Here is a 20484-nt window from a genome sequence, read left to right as displayed (position 1 = left end):
ATGTCACTGCATCCATCCCAGGCACCCCAGCTTCAGAGAGCTCCTGGACATGATCCAGCACTCCATCCTCTGGCCCATCCTGCCTGGCATCCACGTGGTCCCTGCTTAAACCAAGAAAACTGCTCACTTAGGCCAGAATTGTAATTTACAACATAAACAAATGGAGTTGAACATGCACAAAATAAACCCATCACATACATTAAAGGGATTAAAGATGGTTCCTGAAACATCTGGAGGTGTATAATACAGTATGGATGGATTGCTGCAGAGCATTCACAGGAAGTCAGGCTGCTGTCACACGCTGCAGACTTCAGACGTAAAAACAGCTTGGAAGAAAGGGGAGCACTGGGAGAAGGTTTCTCATTTACACACACCAGTCCAGTTTCAGGCACTCGGCTCTCTAAAGAGACAAAAAAAATTCCCCACCAAAGATTTCTGTGGAAAGCACAGCCCTTCTGACAACAGGAAGTTACTCGCTTCAAAAACCCAATTTTCCATCAAAAAAATCTAACTTGAAAGGCGTTCCCAGCTCACTCAAGCTGCAGGATCAAAGCCAGGGATTAAGTGCATCTGCTCACTGCTGGCTGCCCCAGAGTGTTGCCGAGCTCTGGGAGCAGCCATCGAGCTCACCAGTGACGTCCTGAGGAGGGGACCGAGGGGCAGAGCCCTGCCGTGGGCACGGGACACAGGGCAGGCCCACGGGAGGCAGCAGCCGCTCCCCTGGCCGCAGATTCCCAGGCAGTGGTATCCTATCAGCACATACTTAAGGATTTCAACTATTTCAGGTACTTGCAGGAATTTTCAGCACTGCCAGGGCATCAATCCTGAGCAATTCCTGCAGCGGAGCTAGAGTGTCAGCAAAAGAGGCACCCAAACCCAGCCCAAGCAATGCACAGCCAGAGGCAGGGATGTGCCAGAGGATGAACCAGAGGAAGGACACACATCGAGGTCCTCCCCAGGTAGCTGTGGCCACCCTCGCCCCTGCTCCCCAAGCAGCTCGAGCCCTGCAGAGCTGGGCGGGATACAGAGCACAGCAAGAATGCTTCCAGCAGAGGAGAGCTTCCCTCCACGGCCAAAATCACTTCAGACTCGTATTGACAAGGGGAAAGAATAGTGTTCTGGCAGCCTGCGAGGCTTCCTCAGATGGATTTGCCTGGCTGGCACAGGTCGGATTGGGGAGGAATATTCCAAGGTTTTAATTTCTCTGTCCAGGTTTTATTGCATGCAAACGTACACGGTCATTGCTTTCGAAGGTTTCCAATTTGCTAATTGAGACATTTCCTCATGGAAAAAGAATGTCCTGGACTATGCACAGGGCTGCTGGCGCAGCTCCGCACACTGGGGGAGCTTAGGTGAGGCATGACTAGATGGGAGAGGGGCAGGCAAAGCCCAGCCTCCCCAGGCCCCATCTGGCAGCACTAAACCAAAGCCAAACCTGGTGGCTGGAACATAAGGAAGAAACACCCAGGACATCCCACCGCCCGTTCCTCCTGCCATCAGGGGTGTTCAGTCACAGGACCAGGCACCTCACAGCAGGTTTAGGGGAGTTTGGAGATGGGGAGGTGGGAAACCAGCCCAGGAAACTGGACATCTAGGAAGATTTCTTTCCAGGCATCAGTTTGTTTAACAAGAAGGAGGAAAAAATAATCTGATCTGCACAAAATACCCCAAATGTTCTGCGTTTTTGCTGGAGTAATGAAGTATTCCTTCTGCCCTCAAAATACATGAGAGCAGAGAGAGTGGTTTTGTTCTGAACATGAACAGGTCAAAGATCCAAGAAAAGCACTTCTGGGGCAGAATGAGCCTGGAACATGAAGGGAGAAAGGCCAGAGGAAGCAGCAGCTGAGAAAGGTGTGAGCAGGGTTCTAATGGGATCATGACTGCTGCCACAGCCACAGCCTCACCAGCATGACCCCAGATGGGACCTGCTGTAGTTTTTATCACTTAAAAAAAAAAGGAATTAAAAGTGTTTTGCAAGCTCATTCAGAATGCACGGGGGACGGGGAGGGATTTCAAACTTTATATAGGTCAAACACCATCCACACAGGTTCACACCGCATTCACGGCAACCTCAGCTCCCACATAAAGACTGAGCTTCAAAGTGCTCTGGAGGGATCCTGCGTCCTTACCTTCAGCTTCTCGAAGCGATCGCTGAGCGATGCCACTTGGTGGTCCCGGTGGCGGCCCACCAGTTTACATAAGGCACAGATGAGCTGGTCATCAGCAACACAGTACATGTTCACCTTCTCGTTCTCGTGCTCCAGGCACGTGAGTCCGCGGAAGTGTTTTTGCCCCCCCAGCCGGTGGCTGGTGAAGGGCTTCTTGTTGGGGTGTGTGGCCCGCAGACAGCGGTCACAGTAGGACACCTCGCAGGTGATGCAGGTCTTGACGGCGTCGCGGGGCGGATCCTGCTCACAGAACTGGCAGGCGATCCTCTCGCCGGCCACAGACATGGTAGGGCTGTTGCGATAGGTCCTCTCACGGCGGCTCTCGCTGGGGGAGTTGGGGCCGCTCAGGGACGCCTTCTGGAAGCGGTCGATGATGTTCTGCAGCGTCACATTCCTCTTGAGGCCCTCCAGGCCCCGGTGGTTGAGGGAGATGACATAGCGGCAGGTGGGGCACTGGAAAGCAGTGATGGGCTCGATGGACTCGCTGGAGGAGCAGCTGGACACCAGGATGCGGTGGGCACAGCTGAAGCAAAGGCTGTGGGCACAGGGCAGCAGGAGGGGGTCCTCGAATAACTCCAGACAGATTGGGCAGGTCAATTCTGACTCCAGTGTTTCCATCTTTAGTTAACACAATCCTGATTCAGCATCAAAAACCAGGGAAGGCAGTCAGGAACCTGCAAGGAAGGAGCACAGAGATGTGAGACAGCAGCTACAGCTGCACTCCTGGGCTGCTCCTCTCCTCCAGCAGCAGGTGCCTGGGGGGTTGGACACATCACCCCCACAGCTCCCTGATGCTCTTTGCACTCTGACGCTGTCAACTCCAGCCCAGCTGGGCCCCTGCAAGCGCAGGCTGAAGCCTCTCACTGAGGCGTCTCACAGCACACGGACAGAGCCTGGAGCTGCAGCAGGACAGGAGCCGTATGGAGGGGGTGGGAGAGGAGGAGCAGCAGCTCCTCTGACACCTTCCAGCCCAGCCAGAGCAGGACCTGAACCATAAAAACAGGACACAAAACCAGGAGAAACCACATGATTCCGTGTTTGGGTTGGTGTGCGCTGCCAAGAGCGGGGCGGGGCCATGCTGGCGTTCCACGCAGAAGGGCTCCTCTGCATGGCAGAGATAAAACTCTGAACATCCCCTCCAGCAGCTCCAGGCCTGCCTGCTTCTGGTGAAGGGGGAAAGGCAAATCAAGTCGTGGAAACTCTGAGCAGAGCAGGTCGGGAGCTCTTAACACGCCGTCCTGCTCCTTGCTTTTCCTGGCCATTGCTTTTTGGAGTAGCGTGGGGAGGCAGAGCAGCGAAATTACAGTCAGCAAACTTCCACTACTGGCTGTCCTCCGCTGCACTCCACAACAGCCAGGGATGCCTAAATCAACTCCAGCTGGAGACAAACAAGCTGTATTTTTAGCTCCCTTCCCTTGCACGAGGCTGGAAAACAGCTCCCAGCAGGCAACTCAACCTGCTGCTCCCAACTCTAGTTTGCAGAGCAAACCAGGAGCTGCACCCCGAGTGCTACACAGCAGCATCCCAGCGTGTTCCCAAGCAGCCATGTAGTGACACGGAACCAGATCCAGCCTCTCCTTTCTCACCCACAACCCAGTGCACGAGTGGTACCTCCTGGTCCCCTCAGCCCCAGCAAGGCAGGCTCCGAGTGATGCCTCATCACACACACGGTGCTGTCCCTCAGCATAGATGTGGGGAGAGCCCCATTCAGTCACAGCCACAGGGACCCCTCACCCTGGCACTGCTGCAGGAACTGACCCTGTGAGAAGCAACGTGGTGTCCAGTCCGGCCCCGTTTCCACCCCAGGAACACCCTGGAGTGGTGCACGGGCTCTGCTTGGGGAGAAGAGGAAAAACCCTCTCCCCTGAGAGGGTGGGGAGGCCCTGGCACAGGTTGCCCAGTAAACCTGTGAATCCCTGGAAGCATCCAAGGCCAGCTTGGATGGGGCTTGGAGCACCCTGGGATAGTGGATGGTGTCCCTGCCCATGGCAGGAGATCGGAATTGGATGAGCTTTATGGTCCTTCCAACCCAAACCAGTCTGGATTCTATGAAACAGGGCTGTAACCAAAGTGTGGGGGGATGACCCAGCAGCAGGAGAGGGTCTGGCTGCTGGAAGCCCCAGGCTGCTGCCAGCAGCTGCAAATGGCACAGGTGCCACACTGGGACCTGCCCCCTCCCACCGTACGCACCAGTTCTATCACACCCACCCTGTCACACCATCTCTTCCCAATCGTCTGAAAGAGGATTTGCAAGTGCCTGGAGGAGGCCTTGAGCTCTTCCTGCACCAGCTCAAGGGGCTTATAAAATAAATCCATTGGATATTTTGATACATTCATGCTGCAGCAGCTCTCGCTGGCCAAATGCAGCCTTGCACGCACGCACGCACACACACGTTTTCTTTATAATTATTCTTCTTTTCCCCAAGAGAGACAGTGGAGAAGTAGCTGCATCCAAACAAGCAGAGGAGCACACAAGCTCCCAGCAGCTTCCTCTCCACAGCTCCCAGCAGGTTCCTGAAGCGTCCGAGCCACTGCAGCCATGGGAAAGCAGCAGGGAGGAGACGCTCCTGGCCCTGTGCCTGGCTGCTTGCACTGTGCCATGCCTGCCCCAGGCCCCCTGGGCTCCCCCACGCCTGGCAGGATGAGGGGTCCCAAAGCACGGCGATGACACCCCCATCGCCACTCCGGGCACCTCCCGGCACTGCCCTTGGGCCCTCAAGCTGGAACACTTCCCACGCCATCCCTCACTGTGCTGGGCACCAGAGACACAGCAGCTGCCCGGCCCTGAGAGCCCAGCACCCCCTGCACCAGCCCAGCTGAGGGGGCACAGCCCTTCCCACCTCCCCACAGCACCCACAGATTCTCTCTGGTTAGCAAACACAAAGATGAAAAAAAAGGAAGGACAAGAACAGGATTTGTTTCATAGCCTGACCAAGACTGGGAAAAGAATTTAAAAATCAGGATTGGCATGAGAGGCTCCCCAACACCCTTCCAGAGCCAACTGTCCCATGGAGCAATGTCTCACACTCCCACAAGCTCCCACATCCAACACTAAGCCTCACATGCAGCTCCACTGCTATCCAAGGGAAAACAATGTAAAAAGTTTAAACAGCCTTTGCTTTTGTTACAGAGGGACATTTGTATATTAACCTTGTTTTCCTTGCTGGGACAACAGCTTTCACCTGTGACATATCCAAGAGGAGCCTCAGGCTGGGACAGGAGCAGGAGCCCTCTCGGAGGTGTGGAGGAGGCACAGGAGCCTGCTCGAAGGCAGCAGAGCAGCAGGTACAGGAGCCTGCCCAGAGCAAGAGCAGCAGGCACAGCAGCCTGCCCAGAGCTGCAGGAGCCCCTTGGAGGAGGGAGGGGAGCCCTGCTCATGGTGCTGCACCTGGCAAAGCAGCCGTGCTGCCATCAGAGCCTTTCACGCTGCTCACTTTGATGTTCTCTTTGATGTCCAGGACTGACAGAGCACAAGGAATAGCTGATTAGATTAAACTCTGCTCTCTTGAGAGTCATTAACTCCCTAAACATAAGAGTTATAAAATAGTAACACTGTTTACAGACAGCCCCGTGTCACTTGTGCTCAAGGGTCAGTGGTCCTGTTCATGCTGGCCTGTAATGATGATGTGCAGCAGCAGCAGGATAACAACACATGACATCCAACCAACCATTTTTTGTGTTGATCTGAGCTTTGCCCAAAACCCAGGGGAGAAAAAAAAAAATCAATGACTAACAAAACAGAAGAGCTGTGAAGCCCAGGGTGGCCAGAGCTGAGGGTAATGCAGGGCCAGTGCCAGGTCCTCTGGGACACAGTGACCGCTGCTTTTACTTCCAGCCCAGATGGGCTCCAAAACCTATGTGCCAACCTAGCACAGGAGCGTGGTGAGCCCCAGGGGTGCTCACCAAGGGTTCCTGGATACAAAGGTTCCCCCACCTCTTCCCCCAAATTATTATTTTCACAATATCGAAGCCCTTCATCAACATCTCAAGCTCAGAGGTTCCTCAGGAGAGATGCAGAGGTTTGGCACCAAGGGAAGAAGGAAGGAGAGACATGGAAGGAGGGATGCTGCCCACATCACCCCATCCATAACCAGGAGGGGGGACACCCTGGTGTACATCACCTGAGGCACAGGCAGCCAACCCAAAATCCATGCTTTTCCCTCGAGGAGCATCCAGGCCCCATATTTACCTATGTCTTCCATTTTATGTTTACCACATAAAGTTCCCCCTGGTCTCCCCCAGCACCAACCCTGGGCAGAGCTTGGCCAGCCTTCAGAGTCCCACATAAGGATATCCAGACCTGTTCAGACAAATGTTAATTCTGCAGGTTGGTATATTCCACACCAAGTATGATTATTTATTTATTTCCCCTCCCCCTTTTTATCCCTCTTTTTTTTTCCTTCCCCTCCCGCTAAAAAGCTCCAGCAGAGATTGCTCAGCCCCTTCCAAGAATGAGGCTTTAGAAGAGCTATGCTGCTCCACCCGTGCATTAATGAAAAAAGTAATAAAATATGGCAACCCTTTCCTTAATTGGCTCAGCGACAGCAGGATACAAAATCTGGGCAGCAGTTGTCTCTATGCTTTTTGTTGTCCTTGGGAAAATTAGTTCAAAACTGGATCACTGTGGAGGGGAGGGCAGAACAGCCCGTGCAGCAGCCGCATCTCATTCATCGGTTCCCGAGGAGCCCGGCGCAGCCCCCGCGGCAGCAGGGACCCCTTCTGAGCTCGGGGGGGACAGGTCAGTGACCCTGCACTCCTGCCAGCATCAGCCTTCCCAGCCAGCTTCCCTGAATCCGCCCTTGGCACGGGCCTGTCCAGGAGGAGCAGGGCCCTAGGAGGGAACACAGCACCCCGCCGTGCAACCAGCAACAGCTTCTGACCTAAGGAAGGCACCCCAGGGAGAGGGGGGGCCGTCAGACTCCTCCAGCCATTCACATCCAGCGTTACCTAATTTTTCTGTGCTTTATTTGCATCAGCTGTGCATATTTAACACCAAATTTGAAGCTCAAAAGCCGCAGCCAGCACAGAGCATCCCCCAGCCAGGGCAGCACAGAGCACTCCTTGGCCACATCATTGCCCCTACTCCTCCCTCCCAGCACACCTGAACACACCCAACAGAACTTGCCCTGTTCTCCCACCACTCCCACCATAATAACTCCACAAATTTGTCTGAGGCTTTCTGAAAATCCCAATGATCCATCTCCCAGCTGCCCTCCCCAATCACTTTATTGCTGTACTAGTAAAAGAACACCTCCTGCTGCAGTTAAACTGGATTTCCCGTAGAAAAGCCAGTGTTGCTGTCCCTAATCCATCAAACTGAAGCAGCATTTCCATACCAGCTTTAATTATTTTCCCAACCAATTTGCTTGGTGCTACAGCAAAGTTGCTCCACATAATTTCCACTTCTCTCCCTGCATCTCTTAATGAAGGGCAGAGCCAAGAGGCTGCGTTCCCAGGCAGCAGCTCCCTTCAATGAGAGATCCCTGTCTGCTGGCAGTTCAGCTGCTTCATTCATAAACCCTTCAGAAGAGCCACCAGAGCCCACCAGGCCCTGGCCACCTGTGCTCTTTAACTCCTTCCTTTGCACAGCACCTTATTCCCCCTGGGAATTTCACCTCCATTGCTGCCTTCACTGATGGGATGATCCCATTTTGCTCCATCACGAAGTCCCCTTACTCCTGAATGTCTCCTGTCAGGCTCCAGTGTTGGGAGGAGCCCCCCACATGCTACTGGGTGCCCTGATCACCTCTGCCCTCACTGCTTGCACAACTAGTTTTGGATGGGGTTTTTCTCCCCCCCATTCCACAAAAGGGATTATTTCCCAATGTGTGAACTCCACACCAGCCTCAGTTACTAATATGCAGGCACGAATCCAAGCTGGGGTGCTCCAGCCCCACATCAGCACCCTGGTCCAGCACAACCCCCCAGCCAGCACTCCCTTCCCTGCAGCAGCAGGTCCCTGCACCCCTGATCCAATCCCTCCCAGGGGGCCCCTCCTCTGGTCTGAGGTGCTGCATTTCCCACCCCCACTTCTCTCCCTCTCCTCTCCGATAACATCTGTTCATGGAGCAGCTCCAGAGACCCCACCACCCACTCCTGCAGGGATTCCAGTGGTTTCCACACACCCCAGGAGCCCTCATCCCAAAGACGCTGCCCCCGCCCAGCCAGCGCTGCCGACCATCCCCTCCTGCCAGCCCTGCAGCCCCATGCTTCCCATTGGTGTGAACGGCTGATAATCCACTCGCAGCTGGCAGAAATCCATGGATCCTCCACTGGTTCCAGCAATGCCACAAAACCTTCCCCCCTGCATCCACTTCTGATGAGGAACAACAAGCCCTGCTCCTGTGGGCTGGCATGTGGGATATGGGGAGGGCGCTGGGCAGTAGGAGCAGTTTTTGGGCCCAATGCTAAACATCAGCTACTGACATCAACTTGTCCAACAGGATTGCAGCATAGGATGAGGTACAAATGTGTTGTTATTTGAGTGGGTCACGACTGCAAAAGGACACAGCCATTGCCGAGCTGTGCTCCCTGTTCTCCCAGGCTGGTGCCAGCCTTGCAGCACATTATCGGGATTTCATGGAGATCTTGACCAGGGAGCAGCAGCAGCTCCAGGAACTTGGGTTTCCTGCAGGCTAAAGCCTACAAGGTCTCCACCTCATTCACCTCCATGATGCCAGAGAGGCAAGCACCAAAGAAAGATCCTCTGTTTGATCTCCAGTGATATCCTGGTACAAGGGAAGATTTTGCCTCTTTTCTACAAACAGTGCCCAGGGAGGTGACAGCTCCTGGAGTGCTCCCAGAGGACCTCAGCACAGCATGTGTCCACCAAGGACTCCCAGGGGATGTGGCGTTTGGAGCCCTTGAGCTGCAGGGTGGATCAGGAAGGGATTCCCTGCAGTTTGCTCCCTGGCTCCTGCAGCCATACAACAGGAGTCATGCCATGAGGATTCCTCATCAGCTGGAGGGGCTTGAAGATGCCCCAGGCAGCAACGGTGCACCGAACAGGAACCTTCCCCTGCCCTCTCCGTCAGTGGTCTGAGAGCTGACAGGACACAAAAAGCCCAGGGCACCTCTCCAGCCCAGGGCACCTCTCCAGCCCCTCCGATGTGGCAGGTCCCTGGAGCACAGCACAGCTGCTTCCAGTTCTTGGGGAAGACAGCAGCTCCCCAGGGTCCCCAGCACTTCCCTCCCCAATCCATGAAACCTGGGGCTGCAGCAGCCAGGCTCAGCCTCTGGCAGGTCACAGCCCATGGCAACCCTCTTCCCCACACACTGCATATGTCAGTCCGTCTGCCCGTCCATCCATCCCATTCCCCCTGCAATGCCCAAACCCACAGTCCCTCTGCCAGCAGCTGCCACCACAGCTCGGAGGCTGAAACCTTGGCTGAAGCTGGGGGGTCACAGCGATGCTGAGAGCTGGGAGGGGGGGCCGCAGCACTGCCAGGGACAGCTGCAGGCACTGGCTTTAGTGGGAGCAGTCCCACCTTCCCAAGGCCATTGCAGATGTGAGTGACCCCCTTCCAGCCTGAGAAAAGCAGCTGGGGACTGGGCACGCCACCAAACTGGCACATCCAGCACTCACAGAGCCCTGGCAGCCCTGCCATCCCCTGCAAATCGTCCCTCCCCTCCTGCCACAGGACTCCACTGCTGCAGGTCTCACCACAGGACTCCACTGCTCCAGGTCTCACCACCCCTCCCCTCCCTTACCTCTTCTGCAGCTCTGTGCTCTCCAGCTGATGCTATACGGCAGGCGAGCAGACCCAGCACTCATGTCTGTACCAGCAGCTCCTGAAAGCAGCCCTGCTCCCAGCTGGCTCCTGCCAGACCACACACGACAGCAGTCTTTTGATCTGAGCCCTTCTCCAGGCGCACCCTGTGGCTCCGCATCCTTCCCCTCTTCCTCAGCCACCGCCTGCAGTGCAGCTCCAGCCCAGCCTCATCCCACCACAGCCAGCAGCCCCAGGCCCAGCAAGGATGAGGGAGGGCATGGCTGCAGCAGCAGCTGGTGCTTTGGAATAACCTTTGGGCTCCAGAGCTCACAGCTCTGATCCCCCAGATGGATGCTGCGGAGATCATCCAGCTCTGCACAGAGATCGGTCCTGATGAGGAGGAGCGTACTGCAAGGCAAACCCCTCGGTCTCTCCAGAGGCTGGAGCAGCAGCAGCTGGCTCCGGCGCTCACAGCCCCAGTGCCATACCAGGGGACTGGCATCCTTCAGGGCCTGCACCCCACGAGGCACACCAGGGTTATCCCCACTCCAGTGCTTCCTCCAGGACACCGAGCCCCAGCGCAGGACACTGCCACTACTCACCCACAGAGGAGAGGAGTTCAAAGAAGTGCAGAGACATGACCACACCGAAGGCAAGGTTGGGGTCGTGGCAAAGCCCACCATGGGAAACAGCCGGGGCACATGGACCCACACCTGGGAAGATACCCGTGCTGCTGCCACGTGAGCATGACACAGCGAGGGGCCAGTGCATCCCAGCAAGGAGCTGGCCCCTCACCAGTGCTCCCCAGGACCCCTCCAGCCATGCAAAAGTCAAAGCTCTGCTGCAGGGATGTGTTTCTGGGAGATGGAATAACAACAGAACCTCAATCAAAGAAGGGGGGCTCCCCCTGCACGGCACAATCCCACCCCAGCGAAGGCACAGAGCCCGAGAGGGGCATCCCCCCACTGTGCCTCCCGACCGGCTCTGGGCACTGCCCCTCTGCACCACCTGACCCACGCTGGGAAGGGACAAAACTGAATGAGGCCAAGGGAGCAAGAACGGCTCTGGAGGGGAAGGGAGCTGCTGTCAGAACCAAAGGCTCTGTCACATCCCTGCTGGCTCAGGGCTGCTGTGTGTCCTGATGGAGCTCCGAGGAGCACACGTGCCCCGGCACCACGCCAGCCCCCAGCCCAGGAGAACACACGCTGCCCATGCCACCGTTTCAGTCCCTTTTTGCTGCTCAGTGCAGCAGCAGGACAGAAGCAGCTCCGACCCCCGGCAGATCCCGGCCTCGAGCTGCGGATGGAGGCTGTGCAGGCAGCCCGGAGCCCTGTCGCTGTCCCGACCCGGCGCCCTCGCCAACCTCCCCACCCCAAAACGACAGATCGGCTGCACTTCCGACAGATACCACAGAGCCGGGAAACCCAAGGGCCATTGTGCTGCTCTGTGCAAGGTTAAATATATCTGCACAGCTCCTTGGGCTGCATTCCTGGGAGGCTGGAAGGATAAACAAGACTTCCTGCAGGAACTGGAGACAATGGGGGGATAATTACTGTTAATGCCCAGTGCAGAAACAATGCAGATATTTTGGACTTTTACACCCTCCTCCCCCCACCCCCCAAAATGCTCAGAAAGAGGCACTCAGACAGGTGTAACTGGGCCACCTAAAAGAGATAAATCATTTAAAATGAGGGGAGCTTCCGCTGCCGAGGGTGCAGCCTGGGGCTTCACCATTCCAGGCTTCCAGGCACAAGAGGACAAGTCTTGGAGACACGTTTTTCCCAGAGCCAGCCCAGCTCAAGCTGGCCGGGGGGGTCCCAGCACAGGAGGTTTGGAGATGGAGCTTGCGCCCGTGCCCCAGCCGTGCCTCCTTTGCAGCACGGCACAGCCAGCGATGCCAGCGCTGTTCTGGATCAGCCACGGGCAAACTGCGGAGAGCTCCCGCACGGCTGCACCCCATGCGCCACAGGGACGGGACCCCCACGCCTCCCTCCGCAGCCAGCCTGAGGATGCCACATTGCTGTTCCTACAGCTACCTCCTCTTCATTCCAGAGAAGGCCCAACTAGGGCTTGTTTTCAAATCACAGCAATTCTTAATCCTTTTTCCTACCCCAGTCCCTTGGGAGTGCTCCGTGGACCAGCCAGATTTCCCAGTCCTCCTCCCGCACTTCGGAGTGACAGAGGGAGTGACAGAGTGCTCCCCGGACACTTTTCCAGCGCATTACACAGGTCATTTAAAGCCTTTCAGGACAAAATGCTCCCGCGCCCTGAGGTGACTCAAAACCATTAGCATCTCTTTGGGAAGGCCTCTCCACCCACACCACTGCTGCACAGGAGCACTTCTGCCCTTCATCTCAAAATAAAATACATTTATGAACAAAAAGGCACCAATTCCCCTTGACTCAGCCTCCCCCCGCAATATCCCCTGCCAAGGGGCTGCATCGCTAGAGAGAGAGGAGGAGGCCCCAGCACACAGAAGGGACAGGCAGAGCCACTGCCGGTCCCCATGTCCCATGCTCTGCTCTGAATGCCACCAACACCCACAGCGGTGTCCTTCACACCTTACGAAGCACATCAAAGGATGCTCCACCAGCAGTACCACACTGCATCCTCTGGGATCAGCCCCAAGCTCCCTCCCCAGCCACCCAGGAGGGGTTTCCTGAGCCAAGGACACCAGCACAGCCGTTCCAGTGCAGGACATGGATTCCCATGGCTCATGCCAGGATGGGGATTAACTGCTGATGGCAGGTCCAGAGCTCACACAGCCAGGGGAGAACCATGCAGCTCACCCCAGCACCCCGTGGATCAGCCTGTGGCAATGGACCAGGGAACAACCCTGAACCCAGCACAGGCTGCACCCCAGAGCACACCAAACAAAAGTCCACTGTCCCCACCCAGTTCCTGGAGGACCTGGACCGTGCTGGTTGCCTCCATCACCCCTGTTCCTGGCCAGCCCCACCACGCTGCATCTCTCCAAAGTTCTCCTCCCAGCTCTGAGGGGCAGCCAAGGTAATTTTGGCAGCGCGCAGGAGCTGCAGATCTGCCTGCCATCCCTTTCAGCTCTGCTCAGCTGCAATTCAGGAGACAAAGCAGGTAACTACAAAGGTAATTTCCTCCTGCCATCCCGCTCCCTCCCTGTGGGCTGCCGGAGGGAGGCAGAGGCTTCTGGCGACAAGAGGCACGACAAGAGGCACGGCACAGACAATACCTGCTCTCATGCACTGACGAGTTCTTTAATGATCTGAACGGAACCAAAAACGTTCCGAATTTTGCATTTGTCACAATCACAGATGATGCCAGAACCTCGCTGGGGTTTGACACACCAAGGTGCCTTTGCCTCCTAGAGCATCTGACACTGCTGGTTCCCTGTGGGACACCGCTGCGGCTCCAGGGACAGAGGCACAGCTCACAGCTGCTGAGGAATGACAAGTGCACACAAATTCCTGGGGTGCTGGAGGGAGCATAGCACTCTGCAGGGTCACTCTGGGACTGACCACAACAGTGGCCAGAACCTGGGGAAAGTACTGACAGGAGCAAAAGAGTTTAAAAAAAGAATAGCATTATATATACAGATATACATTCAGTCTGGCAGGCCCATGGTCTCCCTCATCCAAGTGCTGGAGCACTGAGCAGCTTTCCAAGGCCCCTCTCCTGCCCACTGTCACCCCCACACGCAGCAAGGACACCAGGCCAGTGCCAGAGCTGGGTCTGGTCCCATGGTGGCCCTGGCATGGCCAAGGGGCTGTGAGGAGTCCCCAGCCCTGTGGCACCTCCCTCCGTGACACTGGTCACCCTGCCACCGCTGAGTGACCCCGCAGAGCATCTGAGTCACTTCCCAACGTGCAGGGGCACAGCTGTAATGCTGCGATGATTACTCATAAGATGAAGCAGCTAAACGACTTCAGGAATCAGATGAAAGTGATGGAAAAAGGCTCAAAGATTAAATGCCAGAAAACCACAAACATGTCACGTGGAGACAGGACAGGGAGGTGACAGCACCAGCACCCCTATAGCCTCCTCTGATGCCAGCCAGAAGCTGGGTTCCTCCCTTCCCAATACAACGGAGCTGCTGACCAGAGCAATGTCCTTCCCAGAAATTCAGTTTCGCACTATCTGCAGGCTCTCACAGCTGGCACAAGGCAGCCCAAATGCTGGGAGAGCAAGGAGGCCAGGAAGGATCCGATCTGGATCTGGGGGCCAAGAAGAAAAATCACAGAGGATAAAAACAAGGAGACTGTTCCTGGGAGAGGCCAGCCCTCATCAGGGAGAAACCTGAGAATTCCCAGGAGAAAAGCAAACCGGAGAGGCAAAGCACAGAGAAGCGGGGATCCTGGAGAATGCCAGGCATGGCCGTGGGGATCCCAGAGGACACATCCCCCCACCAGCCACAGAGGAGAAGGAACGTGACAAGGAAGAAGACTCTGGAGGGTTGCTCCTCACCAAGTCACGCAGCTCAGCACTCACCACTCTTCTGCCAGACAAACCCCATCCTGTTCTCCTTCCTGCAGGCTCACAAACGCTGCCAGCACCAGGGAGCAGAGCAGGAGCCACTGCAGCCAGGGAAAAACCTTCAAGCTAAAAAAAAACCTTAAAGCATGTTTCTGAGAGGGGAAAACAACACAGGCAGTGAGAGACACCGGCAGAGAGCACAAGGCCAGGTCCCAGTGGAGTTTCTGAGCCGGCCGGGATCCTGGCTTGGTGCTCCAGCCCCTGCACTCAGCATTCAGCGCCAGGAGCGCCAGCAGCGCTGCAGGGCAGCGAGGGGGGAGAGAGAACCCCAGGCAACACAGCGCTGCCAGGGTTCCAGCCGGGCTCGGGAGACGCCGACGTGCGCAGAGGCTGCTCCGGGGACGTGCTCCCCACGGCTCCCCTGTGCCGGCTGCAACATCAGCTGCTTAAGATAAACAAAATGCCATTACATGGCCTGAGCCAGTGTGTTTCTGCAGCAGGCCAGAGCTGTGGGATGCCTGCTGCACCCAGGGAGCATGGCACTGCGCTAGCACACCGTGCTCCTGGGTGAGAATCCACTGGGGTCCACAGCGGGCTCTGGGGATGGGGCTCACCTGGAGCCAGCTGCCCAGGACGGTGACCTGCTGGGTTCCAAATACCTCCATAGACTGAGACTCCAAAGCCTCTCCAGGCAGCATTTCACCAATCTCACACTTTAAACACCCCACATTTTCTCCCATGAGATCTCAGCCAGATGCAAGGAGGTAAGAATAGAAGATGCACACACCTCATCCAAATCCACAGTACCAGGGCAGCAATCACCAGCAGCCCTGGCTACTCCTGGCTGTCCCACCAGGGTAAAACCCCTCGTGCAGAACTTCCAAAGCCTGGATCCACATCTGCTCTCTTGCATGGGAAGCAGGCACAGTGCTGGGGCTCTGGAGGACTTACAGGAGGGATGTGAAGCTCCTGTGTCTCTTCTTTCCCCACTGCATGGAGACTGCAGACCCCTGCCACCCTCATGTGCCTCATTCCCAAACCATCTGCCTCCAGCCAGCGATCAAGAGAAACTGCTGAGAAAGAACCCAGAGAGCAGCATACCCCAGAACCTTGGACACCCCAGGCAGCACAAGCACACAGCCAGCAGTGCCACCATCACAGTGTCGCACTGGGGCTCAGCATCAGCACGACAGGGCGGGTAGCAGCCTGAGCCAGTACAGCATCCAGCCAAAACCCCAGCCTGCTCCTTAAAGAAGTGTTGAGCCAGGTCACTCTGCAGCTCAAAACCCCCCAAAATTCCTCACCCCCAGGAGGCCCAGGGGGCAGTGAACGAGAGCAGCTGCCTACAGCCCCATACCACGAGCTCAAAGGCCACTGCTACTGCCCCAGCCCACCCCTGCTCTGGGTTCTTGAGCATCCTTGAGACCACCCTTCCCTGCCTCACTGCACTTAGTCCTGTTACACAACAAGGTTTGTGGGGTTCTTTGAGGGCCACCCACGAAATGCATTTAAGCTGCTCTGTGTCTCTTTGAAAAAGAAAGCTAATTTATTCCTCAGTATGGCTGCTGTGCTGCCAGGGGATGCTGCGGGCTGCACCTTGGAGAGCAGGCACATCCCCACCTCCCCTGTGCCCCCACAGATCTTCTCCACATAACACCAACTGCCCTGGGCCTGAACCCTGCTCCAGCCAGGCCTCTGCCTCCTGCCTCAATGTAATTTTTTCCCCTTCAGTCAACCAACTCAAAATTGAGTTTGTGTATTAAAGCAAAATTTAATTTCTAGGCCATTATCCCAACGTGGTGTAGTTCCTGCATCTGCAGAATGAGCAATAGGCAAGCAGACTGAGCAGTTCATTTCCCTCTTAGACACGAATCTCAGCTATAAACAACAATAATGACATTCCGCAGAGGCATGGAGCCCTTTCATTTTGAATCCCACGGAAAGTGTGTGAAGCTGGGGGACCCCAACGCAACTGACACATGGAGCTGCTGTACGTGTCCCTGCACGGCTGCAACACACATCCCTTGCATCTGCCCTCAGAGTCTCAGTGATGCAGCAAGTTTTCGTTTATTTCTCACACTGCTTTTTCACAAGCCTCTGGGTTTTCCTTCTCCCCCTCTAGCAGAGTCTCCAGACAGTGAGACCTATAAAATACACAGTTCTGAGACCTGAGAGCTTGCAGCATCCAACTGCAACATCCATAAAAAAATCCCAGAAAAATCAAAAACTCCAACTCTCCCAAACAAACAAAAACCCCACACAACTCTCCCCTCCCCTCCCTCTCCCCCACTTCCCTTCAGTCACTCTAGTCTTTTGAGAGCAAAAAACTCAGAAGCAGTTTAACCCACACAGTGACAGCAGCGTCCCCATTCATTCACAAGCCGCTCTGGCTGAGATTCCATTCCAACTGGATCCCATCCACACCCTTTTCCTGTCCGAGAGCGGAAATCCCACGGGAAATGCCCCAAAGGAAGCAAACCAGATGCCACCACCCAGCCGGGAAGACCTGGCGGCGGCGTTGGGCTCCTGCAGCAGCTCCTTACTGGGACCTCCCAGCCAGCACAGCTTCAACAGTAAACAGAATCAGAATCACCAAAAGCCTTTTCCACTTTGATTTAAGAGACTCCCCCAGTTCAGCACAGTCCAAAATGCTCCTGGACCATGCCAGGGCAGCCCTGGCTGAGGTGGGGGCAGACACAGAGCACACCGGGCTTCCCCACACACCTGGGCAATGGGGGACATGATGGCACCTCAGTGGTGCAGCGTCCCCTCCCCAGTCCTGGGCTCTGGGAGCAGCCACTGGTGTAGCACCAGGGGACATTTGGGACAGCCCACATCCCCTATGAGCAAACGCACACAGAAAGGGACATCATGTCGCGGGAGGGAAATGGGGACAGGGACATGATATTTAGGTTGAACATCAGGAAATGTTTTTTCACCCAGCAGGTGGCTGAACACTGGACAGGCCCCTCAGGGAAGTGGTCACGGCCCCAAGGCTGCCAGAGCTCAAAAAGCACTTGGACAATGCTTTCAGGCAGATGATGAGATCCTTGGGGTGTCCTGCCCAGGGCCAGGAATTGGACTCAATGCTCCTGATGTGTCCCTTCCAACTCAGTCTATTCTATGATTCCATGAGAGGGATGACAGCAGCACCAAAACACAGGGAACGCCCCCAGCAGAGAGATGTCCCCTGCCCTCCTGGCACCCAGGGCACTCCAGGTTTGTTTGCTGGGGGAGGAAGCCAACCCACAGTGACACGGGGACCAGTGAGCTGCATGGAGGCTGACTGGCACCACCGAGCTGAGACTGCATGAAAAGGAGATAAAAAGTGGTCCAGCCTGACCCCCCCACCAGCCCCGGCTGCACCCCAATTTTTGTCACCCAGCCCCATCCCCACACTGGGGTGGTCCTGGGGGCCAGCAACCCACTTCTCTCCCCTCTGTGTTGACGGGCGTTACTGGGGGCTGGGGGCTGCCTTCCCCACAGCAGTAAACAAGGGCAAGGGTGTCCCCACCCTGGCCACAGGACCCGCCTGGCCCCAGGGCAGGGGCCCAGAGTGGAGGCAGAGGGATGGACTGCCAGCAAGCACAATCGGCTGTTTCCTGAGAAAGTGCAGCTCACAAAAGGGCAATTCTGCCACCGGCCATGCTCCCTGGGAAGGGGCTGGGATGAAGACAGGGGAAGGGCAGATACTGAAGCCACCACATCCTGCCGACGCTGGCAGGGCCCCACCACTGGCGCCCCAAAAGCCGGGGCTGCAGCGTGCCTAGCTCTGCCCCACATCCCCCCAAGGATGACACAGCCACAACCTCGGGGCTCAGCACCGTGCCCCTCCCTGCACCCATGCATGAGAGGCAGGTCCCGGGGCCGCTGGCACCAAGGTCCAACCCGAAGTTCGCAGCACTGTGTAAGAACACACGCAGGCACCCAGGATCCGAGGGGTGAGATGCTCCCTGCATGCCGCTGGAGCCCCCCGCCCTCGCACAGCACAAGGCGCCTTTCAGAGCCACACAGACACACCATTCTCCCACTGCTGACCTCCTTGCCCTGGCATTTTTGGGATCCAGGCTCCACAGTAGCGAGCGATAGCGTTGGAAGCAGCAGCTTGAGGCCGGTCAGCAGCATCCCCACGTGTGTGCTCGCTAATCGGAGGGGCCGCTCGTTCGCACAAGATGAAGGTCCAGCCAGGCACTCATTAGGCTGCAACACACACTCGCTTTCCAGGCAAAGAACACTGAAAACAAGGGAAAGCAGCAACACAGGCTCCAGCCTCCCCAGGGCTTTGCCCCTCCCCAGGAGGGAGCTGAGGGGAGCAGCCACAGACCCTCCCGCCCCAGTGAGAGGAGCACCAGCCTCAGAAGGGTTTCGAGCAGGCAAGGCAGGTTTGTTACAGAAGGTGTGTTCGTTACCGGCAGCAGCAACTCCTTCTAGAGGAGCAAAATAATCACACTGCCCATCATCTTCATTTAATGAACCAGCTGTGCAGCCTGCAGAGACAGTTCTGGTTCCAGCATCTCTGATGGGACAGCCATGGTCTCTCCAGTGACCAGCCTTCAGGATGCACCAACCCCCTAAAGCCAGGGGCTGACCCAAGGGCTAAAAGGCTCAACATCCCCCTCCCCACTACAAAAGCCTCGACTGACGGCTCAGAAACCCACAGAGACCCCAGGGGAGTCACAGTGTGGGTTTGGAAACACCTATCCATCCCTAGAGGGGATGTAGCAGGAGACAACATAATCCTGGCTTTAAAAGTAAGTAATTTATCAATCTCATAAGTCCCAGGGCCGATCTCACCCCACTCACACACATGCCCACACACCGACACACGCCCCTGAGCTGTGCCTGTACCTTGGAGGCCAGCGCAGCTCAGCGGGTGCACGCTGTGCGAGGCAGGGATTTATCACCCACTGCAGCTCCATTTCTTTTGCAAAGCAGCATTTCCAAACCAGGCAGGATGCAGGCTGTGCATGGGCCCAGCCTCCCAGCCGCCATGGAAGGCTGCGCAGGGCACAGACCCAGCTCTGAGCGCAGCAGCCGGCACACCCAGGGCTCTGTAAGCACCTGCCTGAACCGAGACAGCTGCTGCTGTCGTTGGCATCAATTCATCCTTCCTCCTCGTATTCCTACTGCACTTAACTGTCTTTTCCCAGGAGCATCCTCAGGGAACATCCCCTCAGTGCGAGAGCATTCCAGCACCGCTGCCTGGGCCAGCCTCCCTCCTTCCCTCCCTCCGTGCTTTTATTACCCCTTGGCCAGGGGCACAAGCCAAGCACGGAGCCTCGAGTCTGCTCCTCGATGGTGAAATGCAGCAGCAACAACCTCAGCACAGAGCCCATGGCACGCGTGGGAGCGGAGGCAGCTCCACCACAGCCCCCCAGCACTGACCGAGGGTCACCACACGCTGCTGCAGCGGGGGGCACAGGAGGGAAGGGCACTGCTGACCACATCGGAAGGGTGAAGGAGCAGCTCGGGCCCACACTCAATGCCCTGCAGGCAGGCCGACAGGTCGGTGGCACCTCCCGGGTTTGCCAGACGCTGCCCGACGAAGCCCCTCTGCCACCTGGGAGCCAACAGTGCCCTGTGCTCGGCTGCCAGCTCCCACCCGGCTGCGGCAGCTCCTCCGGCAGAGCCGGTCTCCTTGAAGCCGCCTTCCGACAACACAAGCTGAGCCGAAACCTCCGGGCTGGCTGGGGAGACCTGGGCGACAGCCAGGAAGGGCAGGAGCCATTAACGCCGGCGTGTCCGGACTTGAGGGAATGACGGAGCAAGCAGAGCCATCTGCCCTCTCCAGAAACTCCGCAGACCGCTGGGCAGAACGGCCCTTCACCGCACTCCAGCCCTTGCCAGCTGTGCTCTAGCCCTGCCAGCTGTGCACATAGGGGCAATAAACCTGCGGTTCGGATGTTTTTTGAGGCAAAACACAAAAATAAAGGGCGAGGAAGAGGTGTCACTCGGGCACGTTTTCCAGCAGCTCCACAGATCCTCGGCGCAAGCGAACACACTCCGCTGCCGGCTCAGCAGTGACACCCGAAAGGGCGGGCAGTACCCCGGCAATGTCTCCCGGCCCCGGGGCACCGGGGGCAGCGCTGGCAGACCCCCCGCACGGGGCTGTGTCTCTCCCCTGCGGCTTCCGCAGCGGCGGGCACCGGGCGCGC

The 20484-nt window shown here is 56.8% G+C and overlaps 1 protein-coding gene across 1 annotated transcript in view; it reads right to left on the bottom strand.

The window, feature by feature from the left end:
- LOC103621968 (probable E3 ubiquitin-protein ligase MID2) overlaps positions 1–18390 on the bottom strand; it is a 60217-nt gene extending 41827 nt beyond the window's left edge. Inside the window, 2 exon segments of the mRNA XM_008640857.2 lie at positions 2130–2842; positions 18368–18390. Coding sequence (XP_008639079.1) covers positions 2130–2786 — 657 coding nt within the window. The 5' untranslated portion in view covers positions 2787–2842; positions 18368–18390.
- Between the last annotated feature and the right edge of the window lie 2094 nt (positions 18391–20484).

Source organism: Corvus brachyrhynchos, unplaced genomic scaffold, assembly GCF_000691975.1.
Source record: "Corvus brachyrhynchos isolate BGI_N302 unplaced genomic scaffold, ASM69197v1 scaffold351, whole genome shotgun sequence".
Classification (NCBI taxonomy): Eukaryota; Metazoa; Chordata; class Aves; order Passeriformes; family Corvidae; genus Corvus; species Corvus brachyrhynchos.
The sequence above is the reverse complement of the archived record's forward strand: the minus strand, read 5'-3'. Positions and strand labels throughout refer to the sequence as shown.